The sequence below is a fragment of the Hypanus sabinus genome, chromosome 6, assembly GCF_030144855.1.
Source record: "Hypanus sabinus isolate sHypSab1 chromosome 6, sHypSab1.hap1, whole genome shotgun sequence".
Lineage (NCBI taxonomy): Eukaryota > Metazoa > Chordata > Chondrichthyes > Myliobatiformes > Dasyatidae > Hypanus > Hypanus sabinus.
The window spans coordinates 126,513,435-126,540,222 of NC_082711.1; the positions used below are offsets into that span (position 1 = coordinate 126,513,435).

General features: G+C 41.6%; 1 protein-coding gene across 8 annotated transcripts in view; it reads right to left on the bottom strand.

Moving 5' to 3' along the window:
- The window catches only part of LOC132395815 (protein CASP-like), a 739,549-nt gene that overhangs the window by 328,625 nt on the left and 384,136 nt on the right, over positions 1–26,788 (bottom strand). For 7 of the 8 annotated variants that reach the window (XR_009512755.1, XM_059972897.1, XM_059972898.1 and 4 more), the window contains 4 exons: positions 21,690–21,791; positions 20,417–21,264; positions 6,813–6,896; positions 4,987–5,152 (listed from right to left, as the gene is read on the bottom strand). The exons of the other annotated variant lie outside the window; for it this stretch is intronic. Coding sequence is in view for 6 of the 7 variants with exons in the window: in XM_059972897.1 (XP_059828880.1) it covers positions 4,987–5,152; positions 6,813–6,896; positions 20,417–21,264; positions 21,690–21,791 (1,200 nt within the window). In the remaining variant the exon portion in view is untranslated. The remainder of the gene's footprint in view (positions 1–4,986; positions 5,153–6,812; positions 6,897–20,416; positions 21,265–21,689; positions 21,792–26,788) is intronic. 8 annotated transcript variants of the gene reach the window in all.

Here is a 26,788-nt window from a genome sequence, read left to right on the forward strand (position 1 = left end):
TTTACAGTGATCATTTACCACAATTTCCCATGTTATCAGTAGAGTATTTAGTCCAAATTCTCGCTTTGAGAGCCACTAGTAAACTGTCACCCATGTTCAGAGCACCACCTTAAACCATAATTATTAACCAATCCATAATTATATTGAAATTAATAGCATTATGATCACTAGATGCAAAATATTCTCCTACACTAAGTTCTATCATCTGCCTTGTCTCAATTTCTATTTGGGGATCTAGTATCACACTTTTTGTTGATGAGGGTAAAGCAGTGGATGTTGTCTATATGGACTTCAGTAATGCCTTTGACAAGGTTCCGCACGGAAGATTAGTTAGGAAGGTTCAATCATTAGGTATTTATATTGAAGTAGTAAAATGGATTCAACAGTGGCTGGATGGGAGATGCCAGAGAGTAGTGGTGGATAACTGTTTGTCAGGTTGGAGGCTGGTGACTAGTGGTGTGCCTCAGGGATCTGTACTGGGACCAATGTTGTTTGTCATATACATTAATGATCTGGATGATGGGGTGGTGAATTGGATTACTAAGTATGCAGATGATATAAGATAGGTGGTATTGTGAATAATGAAGTAGGTTTTCAAAGCTTGCAGAGAGATTTAGGCCAGTTCGAAGTGTGGGCTGAAAGATGGCAGATGGAGTTTAATGCTGATAAGCGTGAGGTGCTACATTTTGGCAGGACTAATCAAAATAGGACATACATGGTAAATGGTAGGGCATTGAGGAATGCAGTAGAACAGAGTGATCTAGGAATAATGGTGCATAGTTCCCTGAAGGTGGAATCTCATGTGGATAGGGTGGTGAAGAAAGCTTTTGGTATGCTGGCCTTTATAAATCACACCATTGAGTATAGGAGTTGGGATGTAATGTTAAAATTGTACAAGGCATTGGTGAGGCCAAATTTGGAGTATTGTGTACAGTTCTAGTCACCGAATTATAGGAAAGATGTCAACAAAATAGAGAGAGTACAGAGGAGATTTACTAGAATGTTACCTGGGTTTCAGAGAAAGGTTGAACAAGTTAGATCTTTATTCTTTGGAGCGTAGAAGGTTGAGGGGGGACTTGATAGAGGTATTTAAAATAATAAGGGGGATAGATCGAGTTGATGTGGATAGGCTTTTTCCATTGAGAGTATGGGAGATTCAAACAAGAGGACATGAGTTGAGAGTTAGGGGGCAAAAGTTTAGGGGGAACACGAGGAGGAATTTCTTTACTCAGAGACTGATAGCTGTGTGGAACGAGCTTACAGAAGAAGTGGTAGAGGCAGTTTCAGTATTGTCATTTAAAGTAAAATTGGATAGGTATATGGACAGGAAAGGAATGGAGGGTTATGGGCTGAGCGCAGGTCGGTGGAACTAGGTGAGAGTAAGTGGTCAGCACGGACTAGAAGGGCCGAGATGGCCTGTTTCTCTGCTGTAATTGTTATATGGTTATATGGTCTTTCTGGCTGGGACTTCTATGAAACTTACCTGAAAACATTTGACAAACTCTTTCCTATCCAGCCCTTTTTACCATATGGGAGTCTCAGTCAATATTGGAAAATTAAAATTATCTACTATCATAACCTTATGTTTCTTGCAACAGTCTGCAATTTCTCTAGAAATTTGTTCCTCTAAAATCTGCAACCTGTTGAATGGTCCATTAATAATCCCATAAACATAGTCATAACTTTCTTATTCCGCAGTTCTACCTATAAAGCCTCACTAGATGAGCTCTCCAGTCTGTTCTGACTGAGCAATGCCATGACTAGTAACGCCACCCCTCCTATTATGCGTTTGTAATTCCTCCCACTCTATCATGTCTAAAACAACAAAACCCTTAACACTGAGCTTCCAGTCTTGCCCTTCCTGTAAACAAGTGTCTCTAATGGCTGTCATGTCATAATTCATAATGCTAATCCATACCAAAGCTCATTCGCCTTTCCTACAGTACTCCTTTCATTGAAATATTAGAACATTATCCCCAGCATGCTCAACCTTTTGATCCCTGACTTTGTATGTACACTTAACATCTTTCTCCACAACCACTCCACTATCTATTCTGGTGCTCTGGTTCCTATCCACCAGCAACTCTAGCTTAAACCCATCCTCTCCCCATGCAACATTATTCTACCTTCCCGCTAGAATAATCAGTGAAGAAACTCTCTGGCAGCAGCTGAGAAGGTGGTCATTTACACCTCCAGCTCCGTACAGGCTGTGCTAGGAATAACAGTTGCATCTTGCAACTTGAACCTTCTCCTCAGAAAGACAACATCAATCTGAGAACTCACAGATTGCAAGTTCTCAGTTGTTGTGGGCAACTATCCACTGGACCCTACATAGCTTAGAAGGGGCACATAAGAACCCCCAGATGTCCATAAATCAAATCACAATTCTCTCCTACAAATGGCCTATGACTATATGCAAACAATCATATTGACTGATACACAGAAAACAGCCTTGATTCATTCATCATACAGCATCTGTGCCCCTCCTTCATCTTTGAGGTGTGTGCCATACCAATAAGGACAACAGTTATTCTCTGACCAGCTGGCTCCTCTCCGTCAAAGGCTGTTATGCCAGCGGTACAGCCTGACCAAGCAGATCTTCCACATCTAGGGATGCCTACCTTCCAGAGAAATTTAAATCTTCCCTTCAACAGGAGTATAGTGAAATCCTCTCTCACTACTCACCATGACCTCTGCTCTTACAGAAATTTTATCGGTGTACATCTAGTTTAACACATACATGACTGAAACCAATCTATAATTATCTCGCAGTGTGGAATTCATAGCGACCTGTTAAATCCACAGAAATTAGGGAATAATGCCATCTTCAAATCTTTCAGCTGAAGGAGTATTGAAAAGAGGGAGGAAAGGGAGAAATAGAAACCCTTTCTGAAAAAGCAAGAATTTCCCCATTCCAGCAAGGAATATCCCTTTCATTTTTATCTTTCCTATGATGAATATCATTTCAACATCCAGTTGACTGCAATTACAGAATCCCTTACCATTGCCAAGTCAACAATATCCACCTGTTCTGTAAATTACAGTTCTGCACTAAATTGTAATTGTATTTTTAAATTGGAGAGAAAAAGAAAAAACACAAATCAAAAATATGTGCAAGTTACAACATTGAAGGAAACTACTTGCCTATTATGCATGTTCTGATTCTTCGCTGAGTTATTATTGCTCCCACTCCACTGGTTCAGTCACTGTTTTTATCTTGTTATCTTTTGAATGTTTCTATCCAGTTTCTTTGAATGACTCTTGAAGTGCACTCCAAATCATGACATTAAAAAATATTTGTCATTTTTGCCACTCACTTTCAACCTAAGCCTTCCTTTATTGAACTATCTGCTGCTGGAGATAAAGTAGCTGTTCAGTTGTGTATTTTATAAAACTCACAAATGATTTAGAGTACCTCTATCTTTGGAACAAAACTTGAGATACCTGAAATCCAAACCAAAAGCAGAAATGCTGGAACTACTTAAAATATTATACAGAAACAGTGGCGAGAGAAAGTTAGTTAAAGTTTCAGGTCAAGGACTGGAAATGTATAAAGACAGGCATATTTTAATTTGCAAAAAAGAAGTAGGCAGGTGGTCATAGAGAGAATGCTTGTGATAAGGAACAGACCAAATTCGTCCAAGTAACAAATGACAATTAAAAGCAAAAAAGAGTCAAGTTGGTGAAGACTTCTTCAAATTCTATCTCCTATCATCTGTACCACATGTTGCTATAGATTCAGATTCAATACCATACAATACTTCACATCCAGTGTCACAATAAACATTCATACCATAGAGCAGCTAGTTCAAAAGAATTTCTATTTTTGATTTGATTTTGATTTATGCCCCCCTCCCCACCCCCACCCTCCTCAGATAGAGGAAAAAATCTATACACAACAGATTCTGAAGATGCTGGAAATCCAGAAGAATGCACACAAAATGATGGTGGAACCAGCAGGTCAAGAAGCCAGAATAAGAAGGTGTGGGAGGGAGGGTAAGGAGTACAAGCTAAAAGGATAATAGGTGAAGCAGCTCTGCAGTTTAAACCATGATCTTTAATGGGTCTGTTGAAAACTGTATTTCTATTTCCCATCTGGAATGTTGCCATTTCTTTCACGAACCAATCACTTTGGCACACTGATACAGCAGGTAGTGCTGCTGCAACACAGTGCTAATGATCCAAGTTCAATTCTGACCTTCAGTGCCATCTGCATGGATTTTGCACATTCCCCCATGATCAGATTGGTTTCATCCCACATTTCAAAAGATGGGCTGGACATGCTCAAAGACATTTGCAGGGGTGATATTTAACAAACTTTGACATGGAACTCCATTAGATGTTAGAACTACTGGGGAAAACAGGCACTAGAAAAATAGACAAGTCCAAGGGAAAGCTAATGGCACATGTAGTTGAGCCATAATTTTCATCTTCCTTTCAAGATAGTATACATCTATCTTTTCACAACCTTACAGACCACCTTTAGCAAAAACTCATTTAATATTTCCTTGTAGGTACAACCATGCAAATTCCTTAGAAGACTTTTTTGACCAAATAATTTTTATAATGTGATACTTTCTATTTTACTCTGTGATCAAACCAAGTTTCTGAAGCAAATTAAAATAGCAACTCAAGTTTTCCAATCTGGCCCTTGAGAAAATTGGCCTGTATTGCTACTTTCAGTCATTTGTACATCTGTATCCGAGTTGTTTTGTTATTTTTCTTGTTTCAATCCTCATTTCCTAATTACATGTTCTTATTCTCCCCATCAAAATGTACCACCTCTCACTTAAAATGAAATTTTCTTGCTAATCTAAACCATTCTGATTAGAGGCAATTAATCACAAACAAATTGATTCTGAATCTCTTGGATGAATCAAAAACTTGAAGAAGAAAATTATAACAATAGATAGAGAAAAGGCAAGAAAAGGCAAAGGTGTAGATGCAAGTTCTACACTGATCTAATAAATGGCTATTTTGACTCACCCTGCGCTGGCTGCTGGACCTGGGATGGAAGAACATTCTGCCCAAGTTCACCATTTAACCACAGTTGCATACGAATGAAGGGTTCTCGGCCTTTTTGAGTCAACTTGCTCCAGGGCTTGGGCCGCGACAGCATGTCACTCACACTTCCTTGTGAAAGGCCCAAAACCTGGGAAAAGGGAAAACCACAGCAAAGAGAAACAAAGTCCTTAATCAGTTATGTTTTCCTTGATTTTTCTTTCAGATTTGGTGATAGTAAAACGAGTCTTACATTTACAAACATGGAGAATGCATCAAAATATTATAAATCATTTCAAGTATCAGAAAGTTGTTTCAGTGGGTTACTTACCCAGATTTAAGTCAGTCATACAGATAAGTATAAAGAGAACATTGAATTTCTAACAGTAACTTATTTTATTGCTGTTATTTATCGCATAATTCCAACATTTTTAATATTTTATTTCTTTCAATAATTTCCATTCCTTCCCTGCCACTTTCGTTATTCCTTCCTCAGTTTCTCAAAATCACTTCTCATTCTTTCTGTTCATGTAGTCTATGATTTATTCATTAATGAAAAAATAGTGCACAAGCTGCTCATTTTTGCATAAAAAGTTTGATTATGTGACAACGTAGATAAAATATAAAACAGCATTCTCTAAAGCAGAATGCTTCTCTGTTCTCTAAAGCAGAATTTCCATTTCACTTTTAAAAGAGTAGACTAAAGATTGCCTACAGCCTAATTTTTTTTTCAGACTCTCCACTTAGTGCATGGACAGTATCTTGACATTTCAATATCACTATCACAAACTCCAGTAGGGAAGCCAAATCTAGGAACTGACTGTTGGAATTTCAAATTCAGATTCAGATTCACTTATTTATCACATGTACGTCAAAACATAGTGAAATGTGTTGTTTGTGTTAATAACCATCACAATCTACGGATGCCCCAGGTGTCACCACACATTCTAGTGCCAACATCTCATGTCTACAATGTTTAACAGAACCCAAGCAACAGTAACACAACTTCAAAAAAAAAACCCAAAATGCTAAAAACAATCTTTCTCTCTCTCCCTCCCACTCATTCACACACACAGAAGGTCTCCAACCCCAGGCCAGGCCACCTCTGGAATCCTTGTCCCTACACTATCAGACTCGACAGACACTAGGCCTGGACTCACAGTCATGGACATTCTGCCTTCAACTTACAGACACAACGATCCAGGGGCATTGACTATTAAGCCTTGACTAACTCCCTATGCTGCCCCCAAAAACATCCCTATGAACCTACATAAACGATCAGTCTGAGCCAATATCACAACTTGGCACCATTTTAACCGGAATTACAGATACTCCTGGTTCAGTAGCAAGGAAAAACGGAAGTCTCAAAGAAACAACAATGTTCTGAACAAAGACATTATAATTGACCCTACCAAACAAGTAAATGGACTACATCTTTTTGACAATAAATAGAATTACATAAGAACCAGAAAACAAGGGCCTCTTTGACCTCTAGAGTACCTCAATCTTAGTTCCAAGTGCAGCAGAAAGGTTACACAATGGGACATGCCCTCAAAAACAGCTGAAATTATATTTCCAATGCTGTTGGTTAAAATTTATATTGTTAGATCAGATTGTATAGCGGGGCTCTAAACAGGATATTTAACAAGTTACCACCAACATCAAATGGTACGCGACCACATGAAGCAAAAAGCAAGAAATAATCTGAAATCAGTTTCACATTTTGCAAAAGCATTTATACAATGGTTCTGGACCGGACATTCTCTGTTAACAACAAAATGGAGTTTCTTAAGAATTAATGAGGGACTTACCGGTGTTGCTCCAGTGCAGAATGCTCCACGGTAGTCATTTGATGTGGCCGGTGAGGAGCTGGGTGGTGTGGCCAGACGTAACACCTGAGTGATGACAATTAGAATGATAAATAGTTCCCTTCTAAGTGTTATCACACTGGTGCTATGACATTGAGAAGCCAGAACCATTGTATAATGGAAACCATATCCTCTGATGTGGGAACAAGGATGTTTGTTTTCCAAGTTCCACATGCGTGCAGTCACGCAAAAAAACAAACTCAGTTCAAATTTATCATCTGCTAAATGTAATATTGGCTAACTTGTGGCCAGAATTGAACTGCATCAATCACTTCCCATTTGAGATGTCAAGCACAACTTATTTTCAGAGACAGATATTAAATCTTGCCACTGGCACTGGCTTGTTCTCTATTGTGCCGGAAGCTTAAAAAAATTCCATGGCAGGTAATTTCACATCAATATCTTTCTAAACAAACTATTAACAAAATCAATAGCTTAACTGAAATAAAATAATGATTTGTTTTGCTTTAATCCATGCTATATTTAAGAATTACGAAAGCAATTGTGGAATGTGTACATGCTGAACAAAGCAAATTATTTACAATGTCCAAGAATGTGAAGGCCTCAGTTCTATGTATGAAAAAGTTACTTTGTGATTTTCACAGAGTAATTTTGAGGTCCCCTAATAAACATTTTGAAGCAGGACTGTTGTGGAAGGGGTAAGCAGCTTAAGTTCCTGGGCTCAGAGTATCTACCCTGGGCTCAACATATTAATGCAATCATGAATAAGGCATACCAGCGGCTATACTTCATTGGGAGCTTCAGGACATCTGGTATATCACTAAAGACTCTCACAAGTTTCTACAGATGTACAGCAGAGAACATACTGACTGGTTGCACTAGTGTGGAGGCTCCAATGTACAGGATTGAAAGAGGCTACAGAGGGTTGTAGACTCAGCCAGCTCCACCACGGGCATAACCCTCCCCACCTACTGAGGACATTTTCAAAAGGAGCTTCTTCAAGAAGGTGTCATCCACTATTAAAGACACTCACCATCATGCACGCCCTTGTCTTGTGACTACCATTCAAGAGGAGATACAAGAATTTGAATAGCAACACTCAACATTTTAGGAATAGCTTCTTCCCCTCTATAATCAGATTGCCGAATGGTCCATTTGCTCTTCCTCTTTTCCACTATTTGCTTATTCATTGTAACTGAGTAACTTTAATGACTTGCAGTATTTTGCAGCCACAATACAATTTCATGACATATGCCAGTGTTATTACACCTGATCCTGAGTTAAGATCTAGAGGCATCAATGAGACCCTCAGAACCCGTGTTATAACCAGATTGCGGTTTATAACCATAACCATATAACAATTACAGCACGGAAACAGGCTATTTTGGCCCTTCTAGTCCGTGCCGAACGCTTACTCTCACCTAGTCCCACTGATCCGCACTCAGCCCATATCCCTCCATTCCTTTCCTGTCCATATACCTATCCAATTTTACTTTCAATGACAATACCGAACCTGCCTCTACCACTTCTACTGGAAGCTCGTTACACACAGCTACCACTCTGAGTAAAGAAATTCCCCCTCGTGTTACCCTTAAATTTTTGCCCCCTAACTCTCAACTCATGTCCTCTTGTTTGAATCTCCCCTACTCTCAATGGAAAAAGCCTATCATGTTTAGAGGGGGAGTGGCCATTTTGAGAGGGGTTTTGTGCTGCTGTTGAGATCAAAGCTTTGGTGAGGAAGGCAAGTGGGAACCAGCTAATGAACTCCTGATGAAGGGTTTCGGCTTGAAACATCGCCACTACCTCCTCCCATAGATGCTGTCTGGCCTACTGAGCTCTGCCAGCATTTTGTGTTTTTATTGGTAACCAGCTAAGAATTTTTTCCTTTTTTTTCTTTTTCTTATGAAAAGAACTTGGATAAAGGATATGGAAGATAGGCCAGTGGTAGACTCCTCCTGTAGGATGTAAGACACCAGGAGCATATCCAAACATAAGAATCAAAGAGCACTGCAGTGCAGAGCTGGCCCTCAGCCCATCTAACCTGTGCCAACCAGTTTTACTGCCAAGCTCCATCTCTCTGCACCCAGACCAGAGCCCCCCTTTTCATCTGCTTACATATAGTACCTATCCAAACTTCTCTTAAAAGCTGGAATTTTACTCACATCACCACTACTACTGGCAACTCACCCCACATGCACACCAGCCTATTTAGAAACACAGAAAACATACAGCACAATACAGGCCTTTCGGCCCACAAAGCTGTGCCGAACATGTCCTTAACTTAGAACTACAGAGGCTTTACCCATAGCCATCTGTTTTTCTAAACACTATATAGTCATCCAAGAGTCTCTTAAAAGACCCTATCGTTTCTGTCTCCACCACCGCCGCTGGCAGCCCATTCCGCACACTCACCACTGTCTGCGTAAAAAACTTACCCCTGACATCTCCTCTGTATCTGCTCCCCAGCACCTTAAAAGAGTGCCCTCTTAAGCTAGCCATTTTAGCCCTAGGGAAAAAGCCTCTGACTATCCACATGATCAATGCCTCTCATCATCTTGTACACCTCTATTAGGTCACCTCTCATCCTCTGTCGCTCCAGGGAGAAAAGGCCGAGTTCACTCAACCTATTCTCATAAGGCATGCTTCACCAATCCAGACAACATCCTTGTAAATCTCCTCTGCACCCTTTCTATGATTTCCACGTCCTTCCTGTAGTGAGGTAACCAGGACTGAGCACAGTACTCCAAGTGGGGTCTGACCAGGGTCCTATATGGCTGCAACATTATCTCTCAGCTCTTAAACTAAATCCCACGAATGATGAAGGCCAATGCTCCATATGCCTTCTTAACCAGATTCAACCAGCATAGCAGCTTTGAGTGTCCTATGGTCCCCAAGATCACTCCGAACCTCGACGTTGCCCATACCATTAATGCTATATTCTACTATCATATTTGACCTACCAAAATGAACCACTTCATGCAACCCACCAGTCCTCCGGAATCTCTCCCGTCCTCATTGATTGATCATTGCCAGAGGCTCAGCAATCTCTTCCCTCACTTCCCACAGTAGCCTGGGGTCCATCGCGTCTGGTCCCGGTGACTCATCCAACTTGATGCTTTCCAAAAGCTCCAGTACATCTTCTTTCTAATATCTACATTCTCAAGCTTTTCAGTCTGCTGTAAGTCATCCCTACAATCGCCAAGATCCTTTTCCTTAATGAATACTGAAGCAAAGTATTCATTAAATACCTCTGTATTTCCTCCAGTTCCATACACACTTTTCCATTGCCACACTTGATTGGTCCTATTCTCTCACGTCTTATCCTCTTGCTCTTCACATTCTTGTAGAAAGCCTTGAGGTTTTCCTTAATCCTGTCTGCCAAGGCCTTCTCATGGTCCCTTCTGGCTTTCCTAATTTCATTCTTATTCTCCTTCCTGCTAGCCTGATTCATATCATTCCCTACTTTTTTGAACCTTTCGTAAGCTCTTCTTTTCTTCTTGACTAGATTTACAACAGCTTTTGTACACTACGGATCTTGTACCCTACCATAGTTTCCATGTATCATTGGAACGTACCTACTCAGAACCCCATGCAAATATCCCCTGAACATTTGCCACATTTCTTCTGTACGTTTCCCTGAGAACATCTGTTTCCAATTTATGCTTCTAAGTTCCTGCCTGATAGCCTCATATTCCCCTTACTCCAATTAAACGTTTCCCTAACTTGTCTGTTCCTATCCCTCTCCAATGCTATGGTAAAGGAGATAGAATTGTGATCACTATCTCCAAAATGCTTCGCCACTGAGAGACCTGACACCAGACCAGGTTCATTTCTCAATACCATTACAGCCTCTCTGCTTGTAGGATTATCTACATATTGTGGCAAGAAACCTTCCTGAACACACCTAACAAACTCCACCCCATCTAAACCCCTCACTCTAGGGAGATGCCAATCAATATTTGGAAAATTAAAATCTCCCATCACAACAACCCTGTTATTATTACTCCTTTCCAGAATCTGTCTCCCTATCTGTTCCTCATTGTCTATGTTACAATTGGGTGGTCTATAAAAAAACACCCAGTGGAGTTATTGACCTCTTCCTATTCCTAGCTTCTACCCACAGAGACTATGTAGACAACCCCTCCATGACTTCCCCCTTTTCTGCATCCATGACACTATCTCTGATCAACAGTGCCATGCTCCACCTCTTTTGCCTCCCTCCCTATCCTTTTTGAAACAACTAAAGCCTGGCATTTGAAGTAGCCATTACTGCCCCTGCACCACCCAAGTCTCTGTAATAACCACAACATCATAGCTCCAAGTGCTGATCTAAACTCAACCGCTGCATTCATGATACTCCTCGCATTCAAATAGACACACCTCAAACTATCAGACCAAGTGCCTTCCTTCTCTATCACCTGCCTAACTTCCCTTTTGCACTGTCTCCAAACTTTCTCTATTTGTGAGCCAACTTCCCTTTCCTCCGTCACTTCAGTTCAGTTCCCACCCCCAGCAATTCAAGTTAAAATAGCCTTAGCAAACCTTCCCCGCCAGGATATTGGTCCCCTTCGGATTCAAGTGCAACATGCCCTTTTTGTACAGGTCACACCTGCCCCAGAAGAGATCCCAGTGATCCAGAAATCTGATTCCCTGCCCCCTGCTCCAAACCCTCAGCCACACATTTATCCTCCACCTCATTCTACTCCTAAACTCACTGTCACGTGGCACAGGCAGTAATCGAGATTGCTACCTTTGAGGTCCTGCTTTTCCTAACTCCCTGTAGTTTGTTTTCAGGGCTTCCTCCCTTTTCCTACCTAAGTCATTGGTACCAATACATACCACGATCTCTGGCTGTTCCCACTCAGAGTCCTCTTGAATAGTTCATCTTTCACCCTAAACTTATGGCCTATAATTCTAGTCTCTCCCAACTTCAGGGGGAAACCCCTGCTATATTTTTGCATAAATTCTCAGATGCTAGTTTACAGTTCTAAGATACATTGGCTGATTGAGTGGCATTGCAACAACAGCTTTGGACTCAATGTCAGTAAGATCAAGGAATTTATTGTGTGCTTCAGGAAAAGGAAGTCTAGGGATATAACAAATGCAGTGGATGGAGGGGAACAGATGGACAATAATTATTTGGATTTATTGAAGGCATTCAATAAGGTGCCACATAAAAGACTTATCCATAAGATAAGGATACATAGAGTTGGGGTGATATATATAGAATGGATAGAAAATTGGTTAACATTATAAAGTGGAGGGTTGGGATACATGGTTGTTTCTCTGGTTGCCAGTCAGTGCTGAGCAGTGTGTCATAGGGGTAGGTGTTGGGCCCGCAACTATTCACAATACACAATAACGATCTGGAAGAGGGGACTGAGTGTAGTGCATCAAAGTTTGCTGATGACACTAAATTGAGTAGAAAAGCAAATTGTGCAGAGGATACAGAGAGCCTGCAGTGAGATATAGATAGGTTAAATGTGTGGACAAGGGTCTGGCAGATGAAGTACAATGTTGATAAATGCGAGTACTGGAAGGAAAAACGGAAGATCAGATTATCAATTAAATGGTAAAAGATTGCATGCAGCATGCTGCTGTACAGAAGGACTTGGGAGTGCTTGTGCATGAATCATAAAAAGTTGGTTTGCAGGTGCAGCAGGCTATCAAGAAGGCAAATGGAATATTGGCCTTCATTGCTAGAGAGATCTAATTTAAGAGCAGGAAGGTTATGCAGCAACTGTACAGGATACTGGTGAGGCCACAGCTGGAGTACTGCATGCAGTTCTGGTCTCCTTACATGCCAAAAGGATATACTGACTTTGAAGGCAGAGCAGATGAGGTTCACCTGGTTGATTCCAGAGATGAGGGGGTTAGACTATCAGGAGAAACTGAGTTGCCTGGGACTGTACTTACCGGAATTCAGAAGGATGATAAGATATCTTATAGAAACATATAAAACTTACGAAAGGAACAGATAAGATAGAGGCAGGAAAGTTGTTTCTACTGGTAGGTGAGACTAGAACTATGGGACATAGCCTCAAGGTTCTGGAAGAGCAAATTTAGGATGGAGGCGAGGAGGGACTGCTTTTCCTGAAGAGTAGTGAATTTGTGGAATTCTCTGCCCAATGAAGTAGTGGGGACAAACTTAAGACAATGTTGGATAGATTTTTGCACTGTAGGAGAATTAAGGGTTATGGGGAAAAGGCAGGTAGGTGGAGATGAGTCCATGGTCAGATCAGCCATGATCTTATTGAATGGCAGAGCAGGTTTGACAGGCCTGATGTCTGAGTCCTGCTCCTATTTCTTACCTTCTTATGGGACATACACCAGCCTCATCGAGAGGTCAGCAGTGGAAAGGGTGATCTTGACTGGGTGTCAACACCTCTGAAGTTCTCTCATGGGCTCAACATATTGAAGCAATCAGGAAAAAAAACATGCCAGTGTCTATATTTGATTTGGAGTTTGAGGACATGTCAGTGTCTATATTTGATTAGGAGTTTGAGGAGATTTGGCATGTCACCAAAGACACAAATTTCTACAGATGTGCTGTGGAAAACATACTAACTGGTTGCATCACTGTCTGGTATGAAGGAACAACTGTACAGGATCAGAAAAAGCTGCACAACATTGTATACACAGCCGGCTCCATCATGGGCACTAGGTTCCCCAGCATCAAAGACATCTTGTAACATTTCATGTATTGCTGCAAATTTCATGGCATATGTTAGTGATAATAAACCTGATACTGATAATTTTACATATCTCTAAGATCTCCCCTCAATCTCCTGCACTCCAGGGAATAAAGGCATGTTATCTATCCCTAATCATGCCCTACAAAATATATATTCCCCATCTACCTCATCTCTTTTAGTTAAATATCCTCTTATCTTTCTTATACTTCTCAAGTGGCTCATTTGATTTTGACTGCCTGTACCTGATATACACCTCCTTCTTCTTTTAACCATTGCACAATATCCCTTGAAAACCAAGGTTTCATAAACCTTTTTTGCCTTGCGTTTTATTCTAACAAAAACATACAAATTCAGCAATCTCAAGATTTCACTTCTGAAGATCTCCCACTTACCGAGCATGCTTTTGCGGGAAAATAACATATTCCAATCCAGCAATCCACACCTGCCAGATCTCTTCTGATGCTGTCAAAATTTTCCTTTCTTCAATTTAGAATTTCAATCTAAGGAACATTCCTATCTTGCTCCATAATTATCTTGAAACTAATGGAATTATTATTGCTAGATCCAAAGTACTCCCCTAAACAATTCTTTCACCTGTCTTATCTCATTTCCAAAGATCGATTATTGAGTTCTCTCTAGTTGGAACCTCTACACATTGGTTAAGGAAACTTTCCTAAATATATTTGACAAACTCTGTCCCATCCTGTCCTTTTGCAGTGTAGGAGTCCTTGCTAATGTAAGAAAAGTTTAAATCACTATCACAAACTTACTGTTCTTTCAACAGTCTACAAAACTTTGTTCCTCTGAAGCCTGCTAACTATTGGGATTTCTATATTGACCACCCATCAATGTTGTTAACCCTTTCTTATTCCTCAATTCCACCCATATTGCCTCAATAGACGAAACTTGCAATATGTTCTTTCTGAGCACTGCTGTGACATTTTCCCTAATGAGTAATGCCACTTTTAATACTTCCCACTCCATCACGTCTAAAACAATGCAACTTCAAAACACTGTGCTGCCAGTCCTACCAAGTCTCACTGATAGCTACATCATCATAATTCATGCGCTTATTGATACTCTATACTCATCTGCCCTACCTACCATATTCCTGGCATTGAATTAGTCCCACCATGCTCAGCCTTTCAGTATCTTTCCCTATGCAAGTAGGTTTAACATCTACATCCTCCACATCCATTCCACTTGCTGACCTACCACTCTGCCAAACTCTATCTCACCCAGTCTTTTTACAGTATAGTTTAAACTCTTTGGAGTAGCACTATCAAAGCTTCTGGCACGGATATTGTTCTTCTTCCAATTCTAGTGCAAACTGTCCTGTTTGTACAGGTCCCCCTGCCCTGGAAGACAGCACAATGACTCAAAAACCTGAAGCCCTCTCTCCTGCACCACCTCCTTAGGCACATGTATCATCTTCCTTTTTCTGGCCACATTAGCAGTCCTGAGATCACCACCCTGGAGGTCAGATCCTTTAACTTAGTACCTAACTCCATTAATTCACTTTGCATGACCTTGTAACCTTCTTGCCTATGTCATTGGCACGAAAGTGGACCACAAATTTTGGCTGCTTATCCTCCCTCTTAAGAATCTTATGGAGTTTGATGACAGACGTCCCTAACTCCAGCACCTAGGAGTTTTGTTCTTGTCCAAGTAACCTCATCTGTGTTCCTTTCCTGTGAATCCTGTATCATTTCTATTCACATCTTCTCCCCATTTCCCTTCTGAGCCACAGAATCAGACTCAGTGCCAAAGAAGAAACCTAACTGCTATGGCTTTCCTCTACTATGACGTCCTCTCCAACAGAATCCAAAACAATATACTTGTTATTGAGGGGAACAGCCAGAGGAGTGGCCCTGTACTGACTACCTATTTCCTCTTTCTCTCTTAACGGTGACCCAGTTATCTCCATTCTACAATTTCAGAATAACTGCCTCTCTATAATAGTTATCAATCAATCCCTCTGTCTCCCAAATGTTCTGTAGGTCAGCTAGCTCCAGATCTCTTACACAGTCTGTAAGAAACTGCATCTAGATGTACTTGCAGGTGTAGTCATCAGGGACACTGGAAATCTCCCTGACTTCCCAAGTTGTGCAAGAGGAGCCCTATGTTCCATTCATATTGCTCTACTTGTGCAAGAAAGAAAAAATTACCAGGATTTTGCCTTAGCTACTGCCTCTTCTCACCAAAGACTGTTGAGCCAAAGCCTCTGTTCCCTATTCTAAGCTTGTCCACTCACACTATGGCCACACTGTTTAAACCAAGCTCTTTGTATGGGCTATTGCCAAATGCTCAATCTCCTGATCAATTAACATCTTAAAATTTGTAGTTACGCCTCTTTTTGGCTCCAGCTACCTGTCTTTTAAATTTCCTACCCTTCAGTCCAGGTGACTGCTCCTGATACCAGTGTCCCTGGTGATACCTGTGGGAAGTGTGGCCAGCTGCATCTCATAATTGCATTTGGACTACAATTGGGCACACACAGAGTATTGGGTATGCGAATTATGTTGTTGATATTTATATTTAGTGAGTTGGTCATGCTGCAGAAGAAGGGTGACCACCAGGAATGAAAATTATGGAGCAAGAAGATAGTACAGAAGTCCCCTGTGCTCATTTTCCTCTCAAAAAGGTATATGTTATAAATACCATTCAGAAACAGAGCAGCAACAGCCCAGTTTGTGGCACCAAAGTGAGCTTTGAATACAGAAGGTAACGAATTACACTAGGAGAATGTTAGTGGTAGCAGATGCTATCATTTGGATGAGACTGCAGAATGGTACATAAACTCCTTGGTTCTAGATCATCATCTCAGTCCAGGATATTCTGAAGGGGGAAGGTGAACAGCCAGCATTAGCAGTATTATGTTGATAGATATATATACAGATATATACAGATAGAAGTTAGGATGAGGTCCTGCAACATGTTCAGGGAGCTAGGTAGCTCTTTAGAGGGCAGAACTTGAAAGATGTAATTCTCTGGATGGCAATAATGCTACGAGCTGGGTTACAAAGATAAATTAGATGATTGCGTAACTGAAGAGATTTTGCATAGGAAGGGCTTTATGATCCACCTGAACTTTCACTTTATAAGGTTTTCAGTCTTGCACATGGAGATTCCTCTGTTTGTCAATACTCCTGAAGGATATGGGTGTACCAGCCTCATTAGGGCTCCTAGGATTCAGTGATCAATGGGATTTCTTCTGGTGAAGGTATGATGTGTGCAAGTGGGATTTTTTGCACCTAAATTGAAAAGGGTTTGTTGGTGCTGTTGGCAGGGCTAAGGGGCACAGAGCACATTTTCAAAAAAGTTCAGTAAGCAGAGCAGGCAGGTTACTGCACAAAGATAAATTGCATCTATTTTAATGCAGTGAGTCTAAACGGGATGAGAAATTAAGTTGAAGTTTTAATTAACATGTGACTGATAATATTGCTGCTGTCACTGAGACAAGATTGGTAAAGTTGCTGACAGCATGGAGGGTAATCTTCAAGGCCACAACGTGATATCGATGTATTGGTCAAACAGACTGAAAAATGGCAGATGGAGTTTAATCCAGACAAATACAAGGCTATGTATTTAAAGAGCACTAATGAAGTAAGTACACCAGTACCCCAGGGCAGTATTGGGAAATTGAGATGGCAACAAACGAGAGAAGCATACGGGAGTGACATAGCTAGTTAAGTAGTGTTGAAACAACAACCTTGCACTCAACATTATCAAGACCAAGGAATTGATTGCAAACTTCAAGAAGGGGAAGTCAGAACACACACTAGTCCTCATTGAGGGGTCAGTAGTGGCATCAATATCTCAGATGATCTATCCTAGAGTTTAACGTATTAATGCAAAGAAACTGTTGACAGCAGTTGTATTTCATTAGTTTCAGGTGATTTGTTATGTCACTGAAGACCATAGGACCATAAGACATAAGGCCATAAGAAACAGGAGCAGAATTAGGCCATTTGGCCCATCAAGTCTGCTCTGCTATTCAATTATGGCTGATCCTTTTATCCCCTCCTCAGCCCACTACTAAACCTTCTCTCTGTAACCTTTTCTGTTGTCAGTCAAGAACCTATCATTCTCTCCCTTAAATATACCCAACAACCAGCAGCTGCTGTAGTAACGAATTTCAGAAATTCACCACCCTCTGGCTAAAAACATTTCTTCGCATCTCTGTTTTAAATGGACGCCCGTCTATCCTGAGGATGGGCCTCTTGTCTTAAGACCTCCACCAGGGGAAACATCCTTTCCACATCTACCCTGTCTAGACTTTTCAACATTTGAAGTTTCAATGAGATCTCCCCCATCCTTCTAATTTCCAGCAAGTATAGTCACGGAGCTATCAAACATTCCTTGTTTGATAAATCTTTCATTTCCAGAATCATTCTTGTGAACCTCTTTTCTGTACATGTACAGTGGAAAGCGTTCCCACTGGATGCCTCACCGCCAATGCAGGCTCCAATGCAAAAGATCAGAAATGGCTGCAAGGACTCAGCCAGCTCTCTCACGAGCACAGACCTCCCCACCAAAAACATCTTTGAAAGGCATCAATCATTAAGTTCTCTCACCATCTGGGACATGCCCTCTTCTCATTATTACCATCAGAGGGGAGCTACAGGAGCCTGAAGACACACACTCAATGTTTTAGGAACAACTTCTCTCCCCCCCCCCCCCCCCCCACCCACCACCATCAGATTTTTGAATGGTCCTTGAACACTATCTCACTATTCTTCTTTTGCACTATTTATTTTAATTTTTTATTGCAAATTACAGTAATTTTTAATGCCTGGTACTGTACTGCTGCCACAAAAATAACAAATGTCATGACATCTGTCAGCGCTATTAAAACTGATTCTGTTTCTGAAATTTCAAGGATCTTTAAGGCAACAGCCCAAATAAATAACTTTATTAAGAAGGAATATGGAATACTGGTCCTCATAAGTCAAAGCCCTGAATACAAGAGTGTTTATAAATGTTTACAAAACATTGATCAAACCTCAAGCTAGAATCCTGCATGTAACTCTGATGAGCACACCTTAGGAAATAAGTGATAGTGCTCATGGGGATGCACGGGATCTTGCCTGGGATGGAGCATTTCAGTTATGAGGACTAGAGAGGTTGGGTTTGTTATCCTTGGAGTGGTGAAGGTTAAAAAGGGACCTGATTAAGGTATATCAAATTATGAGGAGAATACATAGGGTAAACTGCAAGTATTTTCCCCCATATCAAAGTAGATAAAACTGGAGGACATACTGTATATTGAGAGTAAGGGATAACATATTTAAAGGAGATTGTGGGGAGTCTGTGTCTTTCTCATCCAGAGAATGGTGTATAACCTGGAAAACACTGTTTGAGAGAGTGGTTGAAGCTGGGTATAGATGAGCACTTCAAACGCTTGAGCAAAGTCAAGGAAGATGGAATCAATATCCACGATCAGCATGAACATGATGGGCTGAATGGCCTATATCCACACCCTTACTTGCTAAAACAGGCAGGTTCCCAGTATAAGAAACATAGTAAGATTCTCTTTATCCTATTCAAGTCCAAAGTCTGATCCCACCTGTCATCTGAAGAATCCTCCAAACCAGAGCTCAGTGCTCTCCGGTTGTTGTACATTCCTCATTTGAATTATTTAATCATACTGCCATGTCTTCAGCTATAACCAGGCTTGGTTTTTGGAATTTGCTCCCTTATCCTTTTCACCTCCTTCTCATCCTTTACCATACTCCATTAAAAACTAACTTGTTGTCCAATCTTTAAGTTGTCTCTCTGCTATTTCACACCAAGGATTGGTATCAATATTTTGAATGACGATTCCTCAGTAAAGTAGCTTGTTTATTTTATTACACAAACAAGAGAAAATCTGCAGATGCTGGAAATCTGAGCAACACACACAAAGTGCTGGAGGAACTCAGCAGGCCAGGAGAAAAAAAACTGAGAAATAGATTTGAAAGGAGGGGGAGGGGGGAGACAAATACCAGGCAATAGGTGGAACTTGGGAGGGGAAGGGATGAAGCAAAGAGCTAGGAAGTTGATTGGTGAAAGAGACAGAAGGCCATGGAAGAAAGAAGGGAGGAGGAGCACCAGAGGGAGGTGATGGGCAGACAAGGACGTAACATGAGAGAGGGACAAGGGGACAGGAAAAGGTGAAGGCAGGGGCATTACTGGAAGTTTGAGAAATCGGTGTTCATGCCATCAGGTTGGAGGCTACCCAAACGAATATAAGGTTTTGTTCCTCCAACCTAAGTGCAGCCTGATCCCAACAGTGGAGGAGGCCAAGGATGGACATATCAGAATGGGAATGGGAAGTGGAATTAAAATGGGTGGCTACTAGAAGATCCCACTTGCTCTGGTGGACAAACTGTAGATGTTCAGCGAGGCAGTCTCCCAATCTACTTCGGGTCTCGCCGATATACAAGAGGACACACTGGGAGCACTGGAAACAGTATATGACCCCAACAGACTCACAGGTGAAGTGTTGCCTCACCTGGAAGGACTTTTTAGGGCCCTGAATGGTAATGAGGGAGGAGGTCTAGGGGCAGGTGCAACACTTGTTCCACTTGCAAGGATAAGTGTCAGAAGTGAGATCAGTGGGTGGGTGGGGGGAGACAAATGGACAAGGGAGTTGGGTAAGGAGCGACCCCTACGGAAAACAGAAAGTAGGCGGAGGGAAGGATATGTTTTGGTGGCGGGATCCAGTTGGAGGTGGCAGAAGTTTTGGAGAATTATGTACTGGACGCAGAGACTGGTGGGGTTGTAGGCCGAAACTTTGACAGTATTTTTTTCTACAGATGCTGCCTGGCCTGCTGAGTTCCTCCAGTGTTTTGTGTGTTAATGTTGTTGAATATTTTAAAAACAAGTCCGTTTAAAGAAATAGCTTACTTTTTCCCCGAAGATCCTCTGGCAGATCCCATTCTTGGCCAACTTCTCCTTCACTTGTCGTGTTAGTTCAGCTGTGTCCACCTCCTGGTACATGTAGATCTCATACTGCTCTGGTGTTAGTGGTGGTATAGAAGGCTTAAGTGGTTTAGAAACAGGAATAAGAGGTGAAGAAGGCAGAGGACTGCTCTGTGGGGTCACACTACTACCAGCAACCACTGTGCCTAAATCAGATGCTTGAGAATAAGGGGATTCAGTGTTTTGCCATTCCTTCCAGTGGTCAGATGAAGCAGGCCCTTGCAATGAGTTTCGATCGAGTCTGCTTGGATTATTAAACCTATCTCTTCCACTGTTAATTTCCTCAGCTCTTCCATCTTCTGGATTTCTTCTGTCTGGGCAGACTGTGTTCCACCACTGGTCCCTCCAGGTACTACCTCGTCCCAATTCATTTTTAACTTGCTTAAGCATATTATGCGGTGTTTCTGCAACACCATGGTGTTCCGAGGTGCACAATTCATGTACTGGTTCCTTTTTTAATCCATGAGAAGTCTGAGTTGCATTGTTACTGGAATCCATCATGGAAGGCTTTTTCATGACTGTTAATGAGGAAGAGATTGACGATGACGACGACGTTGATGTTGGTGCTGTTGATGATGATGATGATGATGCTGCTGCTGCTACTTTGGATGAATGAAGGGTCAAGTCAGCTTGCGCAACAGGTGTTGGCTTCGGTGTCGGCTCAAGGCCAGCCTTCTGAGCTTCCATCTCACGCCGAGCCTGTTCCAGTATTGACCATATTGCTTCATCTGAACCACCACTGCTAGATGTACAAGGTGGCTGAGTTGAATCAACTGTAACATACAAAGGAAACAAAAGTGGGTATGGCATTCACAAACTCCTTTCTGAACTCCTACTCTGGAGGGCTGCAGATGCCCAGTCATTCAGCAGATACAAGACAAAGAAATGTGGTATTAAAACAATCAGATATTATGTTGACAGCAACAAAAGGTGATTCTGAAATGGAAAATATTACTGAGGAGTCTTCAGAGGTCAAATGTACTATTCTTATTTTCAATATATGCTTTCCATTGAGAGTAAAAGATATACTTATTATCAATTTAGATGCATGTTACGTATGAGACTGGTGTTCTGTAGTTCATTGGTTGATTTGTTCAATGTTTATAGCCCATTTCAGGTTTTATGCAAACCCTCCTCAGTTTTAACAAAAAAGCATGTGCAGGTGCACTATACATCTGTAAGTTCAGTGTGCACTCACCATTTTTTTGCACCTGTAGTTCTCTCTTGGCTTGTTCAAGAATTGATTTGATGGCCTCATCAGAGCCTGTCTCAGGGGTTCTGATCCGTGTTGTGATGTTGCCTAGGCATAAAATAATAAACGGCAATTAATGCTGAGAAGATTACAGCCAGCAAACATTACCGATAGGTGTTTGTGTGTTTATCATCTTTCAGTTCTTTCACTCACTGATAACTTTTATTTCCAGAACAGATTTTGCCTAAAACTTAAACTGTTTTCTTTGACTAGAACAATCAGTTAAATATTGATTCCTCAATAGATCTTTGGATACACTTTAACAAAGGAACTGGAAGTCAAGGAAATTTCACATAATGTACTTTTTATAGAAGGCCAAAAGTGCAACAGAAGGGAAAACCAAACTTTACATTGCACGCAACAGAATTACACTAGCAGTTGGATCTGTATTCAGATACTTGGTGAATAATATCACTAATGAGGAATGCATCATCCCTTCTAACAAAGGAATGCACTTCCTATATCAAATAGTTCAGGTAGAATTTGTTTGTTTGTTTGTTTGTTTATAATCAAGTCACAGAGTTATACAGCACAGAAACAGATCCGTTAGCCCAAATCCTCCATGCCAATCAAGTTGACCAACTACCCTACTTCATTTGGCCAAATTGTTCTAAACTTTTCCTATCTATTCGTAATCAGGTTTATTATCCCTGTCTTATATACAGTAGCAATCAAAAGTTTGGGCACCCCTGGTCAAAATTTCTGTTACTGTGAATAGTTAAGTGAGTACAAGATGAACTCATCTCCAAAAGTCATGAAGTTAAAGATGAAACATTCTTTCCAATATTTTAAGCAAGATTAGTGTATTATTTTTGTTTTGCACAATTTTAGAGTGAAAAATGACTTCTATGCCTGGTTTGAGGCAGAAAATGATGTGGCGGCAAGGAAGTCCGCCCCTCCTACAAATGACCAGGTGCTGTGTCTCACCGTGGCCGATGTCAGAAGAACCCTGTGCAGGGTCGACCCACATAAGGCTGCTGGACCAGACAACATTCCTGGTAGAGTGCTCAGAGGATGTGCAGACCAGCTAGCAGATGTTCTCACTGACATCTTCAACATCTCCCTGAGCGGTGCCACCATTCCAACATGCTTCAAGGCCGCCACCATTGTCCCCGTGCCAAAGAAGTCTTCAGTGTCCTGCCTAAATGACTACCATCCCGTTGCACTTTCATCCATCATCATGAAGTGTTTCAAGAGGCTTGTCACTAGGCATATCAAGACCCTGCTGCCTCCCTCACTGGACACCCTGCAGTTTGCGTACTGTCCCTACCACTCAATAGACGACACCATTTCCATCACCCTTCACCTGTCCCTAACCCACCTGGACATAAAAGACACGTACGTTCGAATGCTGTTCATAGACTTCAGTTCAGCATTCAATACAATCATTCCTCAGAAACTGAGCCTACTGGGCCTGAACACCTCCCTCTGCAACTGGATCCTAGACTTCCTGACTGGGAGACCTCAGTCAGTCCGGATTGGGAGCAGCATCTCTAACACCATCACACTGAGCATGGGGGCTCCCCAGGGCTGAATGCTCAGTCTACTGCTGTTCACTCTGCTGACCCATGACTGTGCTGCAACACACAGCTCAAACCACATCGTAAAGTTCACCGATGACATGACCGTGGTGGGTCTCATCAGCAAGAACAACGAGTCAGCTCACAGAGAGGAGGTGCAGCGGCTAACGGACTGGTGCAGAACCAACAACCTGAACAAAACAAAAGAGGTGGTTGTTCACTTCATGAGGTAACAGAGTGAACACGCCCCGCTGAACATCGATGGCTCCTCGGTAGAGATCGTTAAGAGCACCAAATTTCTTGGTGTTCACCTGGCGGAGAATCTCACCTGGTCCCTCAACACCAACTCCATAGCAAAGAAAGCCCAGCCCCCAATCCTCATCACATTCTACGGGGGTTGTATTGAGAGCATCCTGAACAGCTGCATCACTGCCTGGTTTGGAAATTGCACCATCTCGGATTGCAAGACCCTGCAGCGGATAGTGAGGTCAGCTGAGAAGACCATCGGGGTCTGTCTTCCCGCCATTACGGACATTTACATTACACGCTGCATCCGCAAAGCAAACAGCATTATGAAGGCGTTTGTCAGGCCATTTGTATGGCGCACCACTTATACAAACTCTTCTCCCTCCTGCCGTCTGGGAAAAGGCACTGAAGCATTCAGGCTCTCACGACCAGACTATATAACAGTTTCTTCCCCCAAGCTATCAGACTCATCAATACCCGAAGCCTTGCCTTATTGTCCTGTTTATTATTTATTGTAGTGCCTGCACTGTTTTGTGCACTTTATGCAGTCCTGTGTAGGTTTGTAGTCTAGTGTAACTTTCTCCGTGTTTTTTTTACGCTAGTTCAATCTAATTGTTGTACTGTCATGTAACACCATGGTCCTGATAAACGTTGTCTCATTTTTACTATGTACTGTACCAGCAGTTATGGCCGAAATGACAATAAGTGACTTGACTTGAAAAAGGAAAGGAGCTCCATGCAAAAGTTTGGGCACTGCAAGAGATCTGAGCTCTCAGATAACTTTTACCAAGGTCTCAGATCTTAATTAGCTTGTTAGGGCAATGGCTTGTTCACAATCATAGTTAGGAAATGCCAAGTAATGCAAATTTCAAAGCTTTATAAGTATACTGACTCCTTAAACCTTGTCCCAACAATCAGCAGCCATGGGCTCCTCTAAGCAGCTGCCTAGCACTCTGAAAATTAAAATAAATAATGCCCACAAAGCTGGAAGGCTGTAAGAAGATAGCAAAGCATTTTCAGGTAGCCGTTTCCTCAGTTCGTAACGTAATTAAGAATGGTTGTTAACAGGAATGGTGGAGGTCAAGTTGAGGTCTGGAAGACCAAGAAAACTTTCCGAGAGATCTGCTCATAGGATTGCTAGAAAGGCAAATCAAAAGCCCCACTTGACTGCAAAAGAGCTTCAGGAAGATTTAGCAGACTCTGGAGTGATGGTGCACTGTTCTACTGTGCAGCAACACCTGCACAAATATGACCTTCAAGGAAGAGTCATCAGAAGAAAACCTTTCCTGCGTCCTCACCACAAAATTCAGTGTCAGAAGTTTGCAAAGGAACATCTAAACAAGTCTGATGCATTTTTGAAACAAGTCCTGTGGACTGATGAAGTTAAAATACAACTCTTTGGTTGCAATGAGCAAAGGTATATTTGGAAAAAAAAGGGCGCAGAATTTCATGAAAAGAACACCTCTCCAACTGTTAAGCACAGGGGTGGATTGATCATACTTTGGCTTGTGTTGCAGCCAGTGGCACGAGGAACATTTCACTGGTAGAGGCAAGAATGAATTCAATTAAATACCAGCAAATTCTGGAATCAAACATCACACCATCTATAAAAAAGCTAAAGTTGAAAGGAGGATGGCTTCTACAATAGGATAATGATCCTAAACACACCTCAAAATCCACAATGGACTATCTCAAGAGGTGCAAGCTAAAGGTTTTGCCATGGCTGTCAGAACCCCCCTAGCTAAACGTCATCGAAAATCTGTGGATAGACCTCAAAAGAGCAGTGCATGCAAGACGGCCCAAGAATCTCACAGAACTAGAAGCCTTTTGCAAGGAAGAATGGGCTAAAATCCCCAAATAAGAATTGAAAGACTCTTAGCTGGCCACAGAAAGCGTTTACAGGCTGTGATACTTGCCAAAGGGGGTGTTACTAAGAACTGACCATGCAGGGTGCCCAAACTTTTGCTTCAGGCCCTTTTCCTTTTTTGTTATTTTGAAACTGTAGAAGATGGAAATAAAAAACCTTGCTTAAAATATTAAAGAAATGTGTCATCTTTAACTTTATGCCTTTTGGAAATCAGGTCATCTTTTACTCGCTTAGCTATTCACAATGAGAGAAATTTTGACTGGCGTGCCCAAACGTTTGCATGCCACTGTAACATGATCTCATATGACATGAAATTTGTTGTTCTGCAGTGGTAGAATAGTGCAAAAACATGAAATTACTAGAAATTACAAAATAAATAAAATAGTACAAAGAAAAGGAATACTGAGGGAGCATTCATGGCTTCATGGACAGGTCAGAAATCTTATGGTGGTGGGAAAGAAGCTGATTCCGAATTGTTGAGTGTGTATCTTCAGGTTCTTCTATCCCCTGATAGTAATAACAAGGGCAGGTCCCAGATGGTTATATTTAGTGATAGCTACCACTTTCTTGAAGCAACACCTCTAGAAAATGTCCTTGATGGTGGGGAAGTTTGCCTTTCACAGAATTAGCTGAGTCCATAACCCTCTGCAGCATCTTGCAATTCTGAGCTCTGGATGCTCTGCACCAGGCTATAATGCAATCATTCTGAATCATCGGCAAAGCACATTTATATAAAAAAAAAGTTTAATCTCCTTTGATGACATACCTAATCGCTTCGAACTCCAAATGCACTGGTGCTGGCATGCCTTTTTTGTGTTTGTATCATTGTGTTCGGCCCAGGATAGACCCTCTGAGATACTGACACTCAGAACCTAAAACTACTCATCTTTTCCATAACTGATCCCTCAATGAGGACTGGTGTGTGTTTTCCAGACTTCCCACCTTAATCTTACTGATGTTACGTATGAGGTAGTTATGGTAACACTAGTCAACCAGCTGATCTCTCTCATTCCTGTACATCTTCTCACTACTTGTCTAAATGTCTGCTAAATGCTGTAACTCTACCTGCACCAGGGTCAAGCCTGAATTGGAGACACGATGTCTGTGAGTCTGAGGATCTGGAGACAAGGACTGGAGGCCCAGAGGTGGCCTATCCTGAGTGGAGGCCTGTGTGGGAGAGTGGGAGGATGGGGAGGATGGGAAGGATGGAAAAGGGGCTTGTTTTACTATTGTTGTCTTTAGTTTTGTTGTTTGTGCTGCTGCTACTTTTTTTGTGGGCATACTATCTTGGCATCTGAATGTGTGGCAACACTTATGGCTGCCCCCAGCACATCCTTGGGCATGCTGGTCATTAATGCAAGTGATGCAGTTCACTGTATGATCCAATATACATATAATAAATACAAACGCCA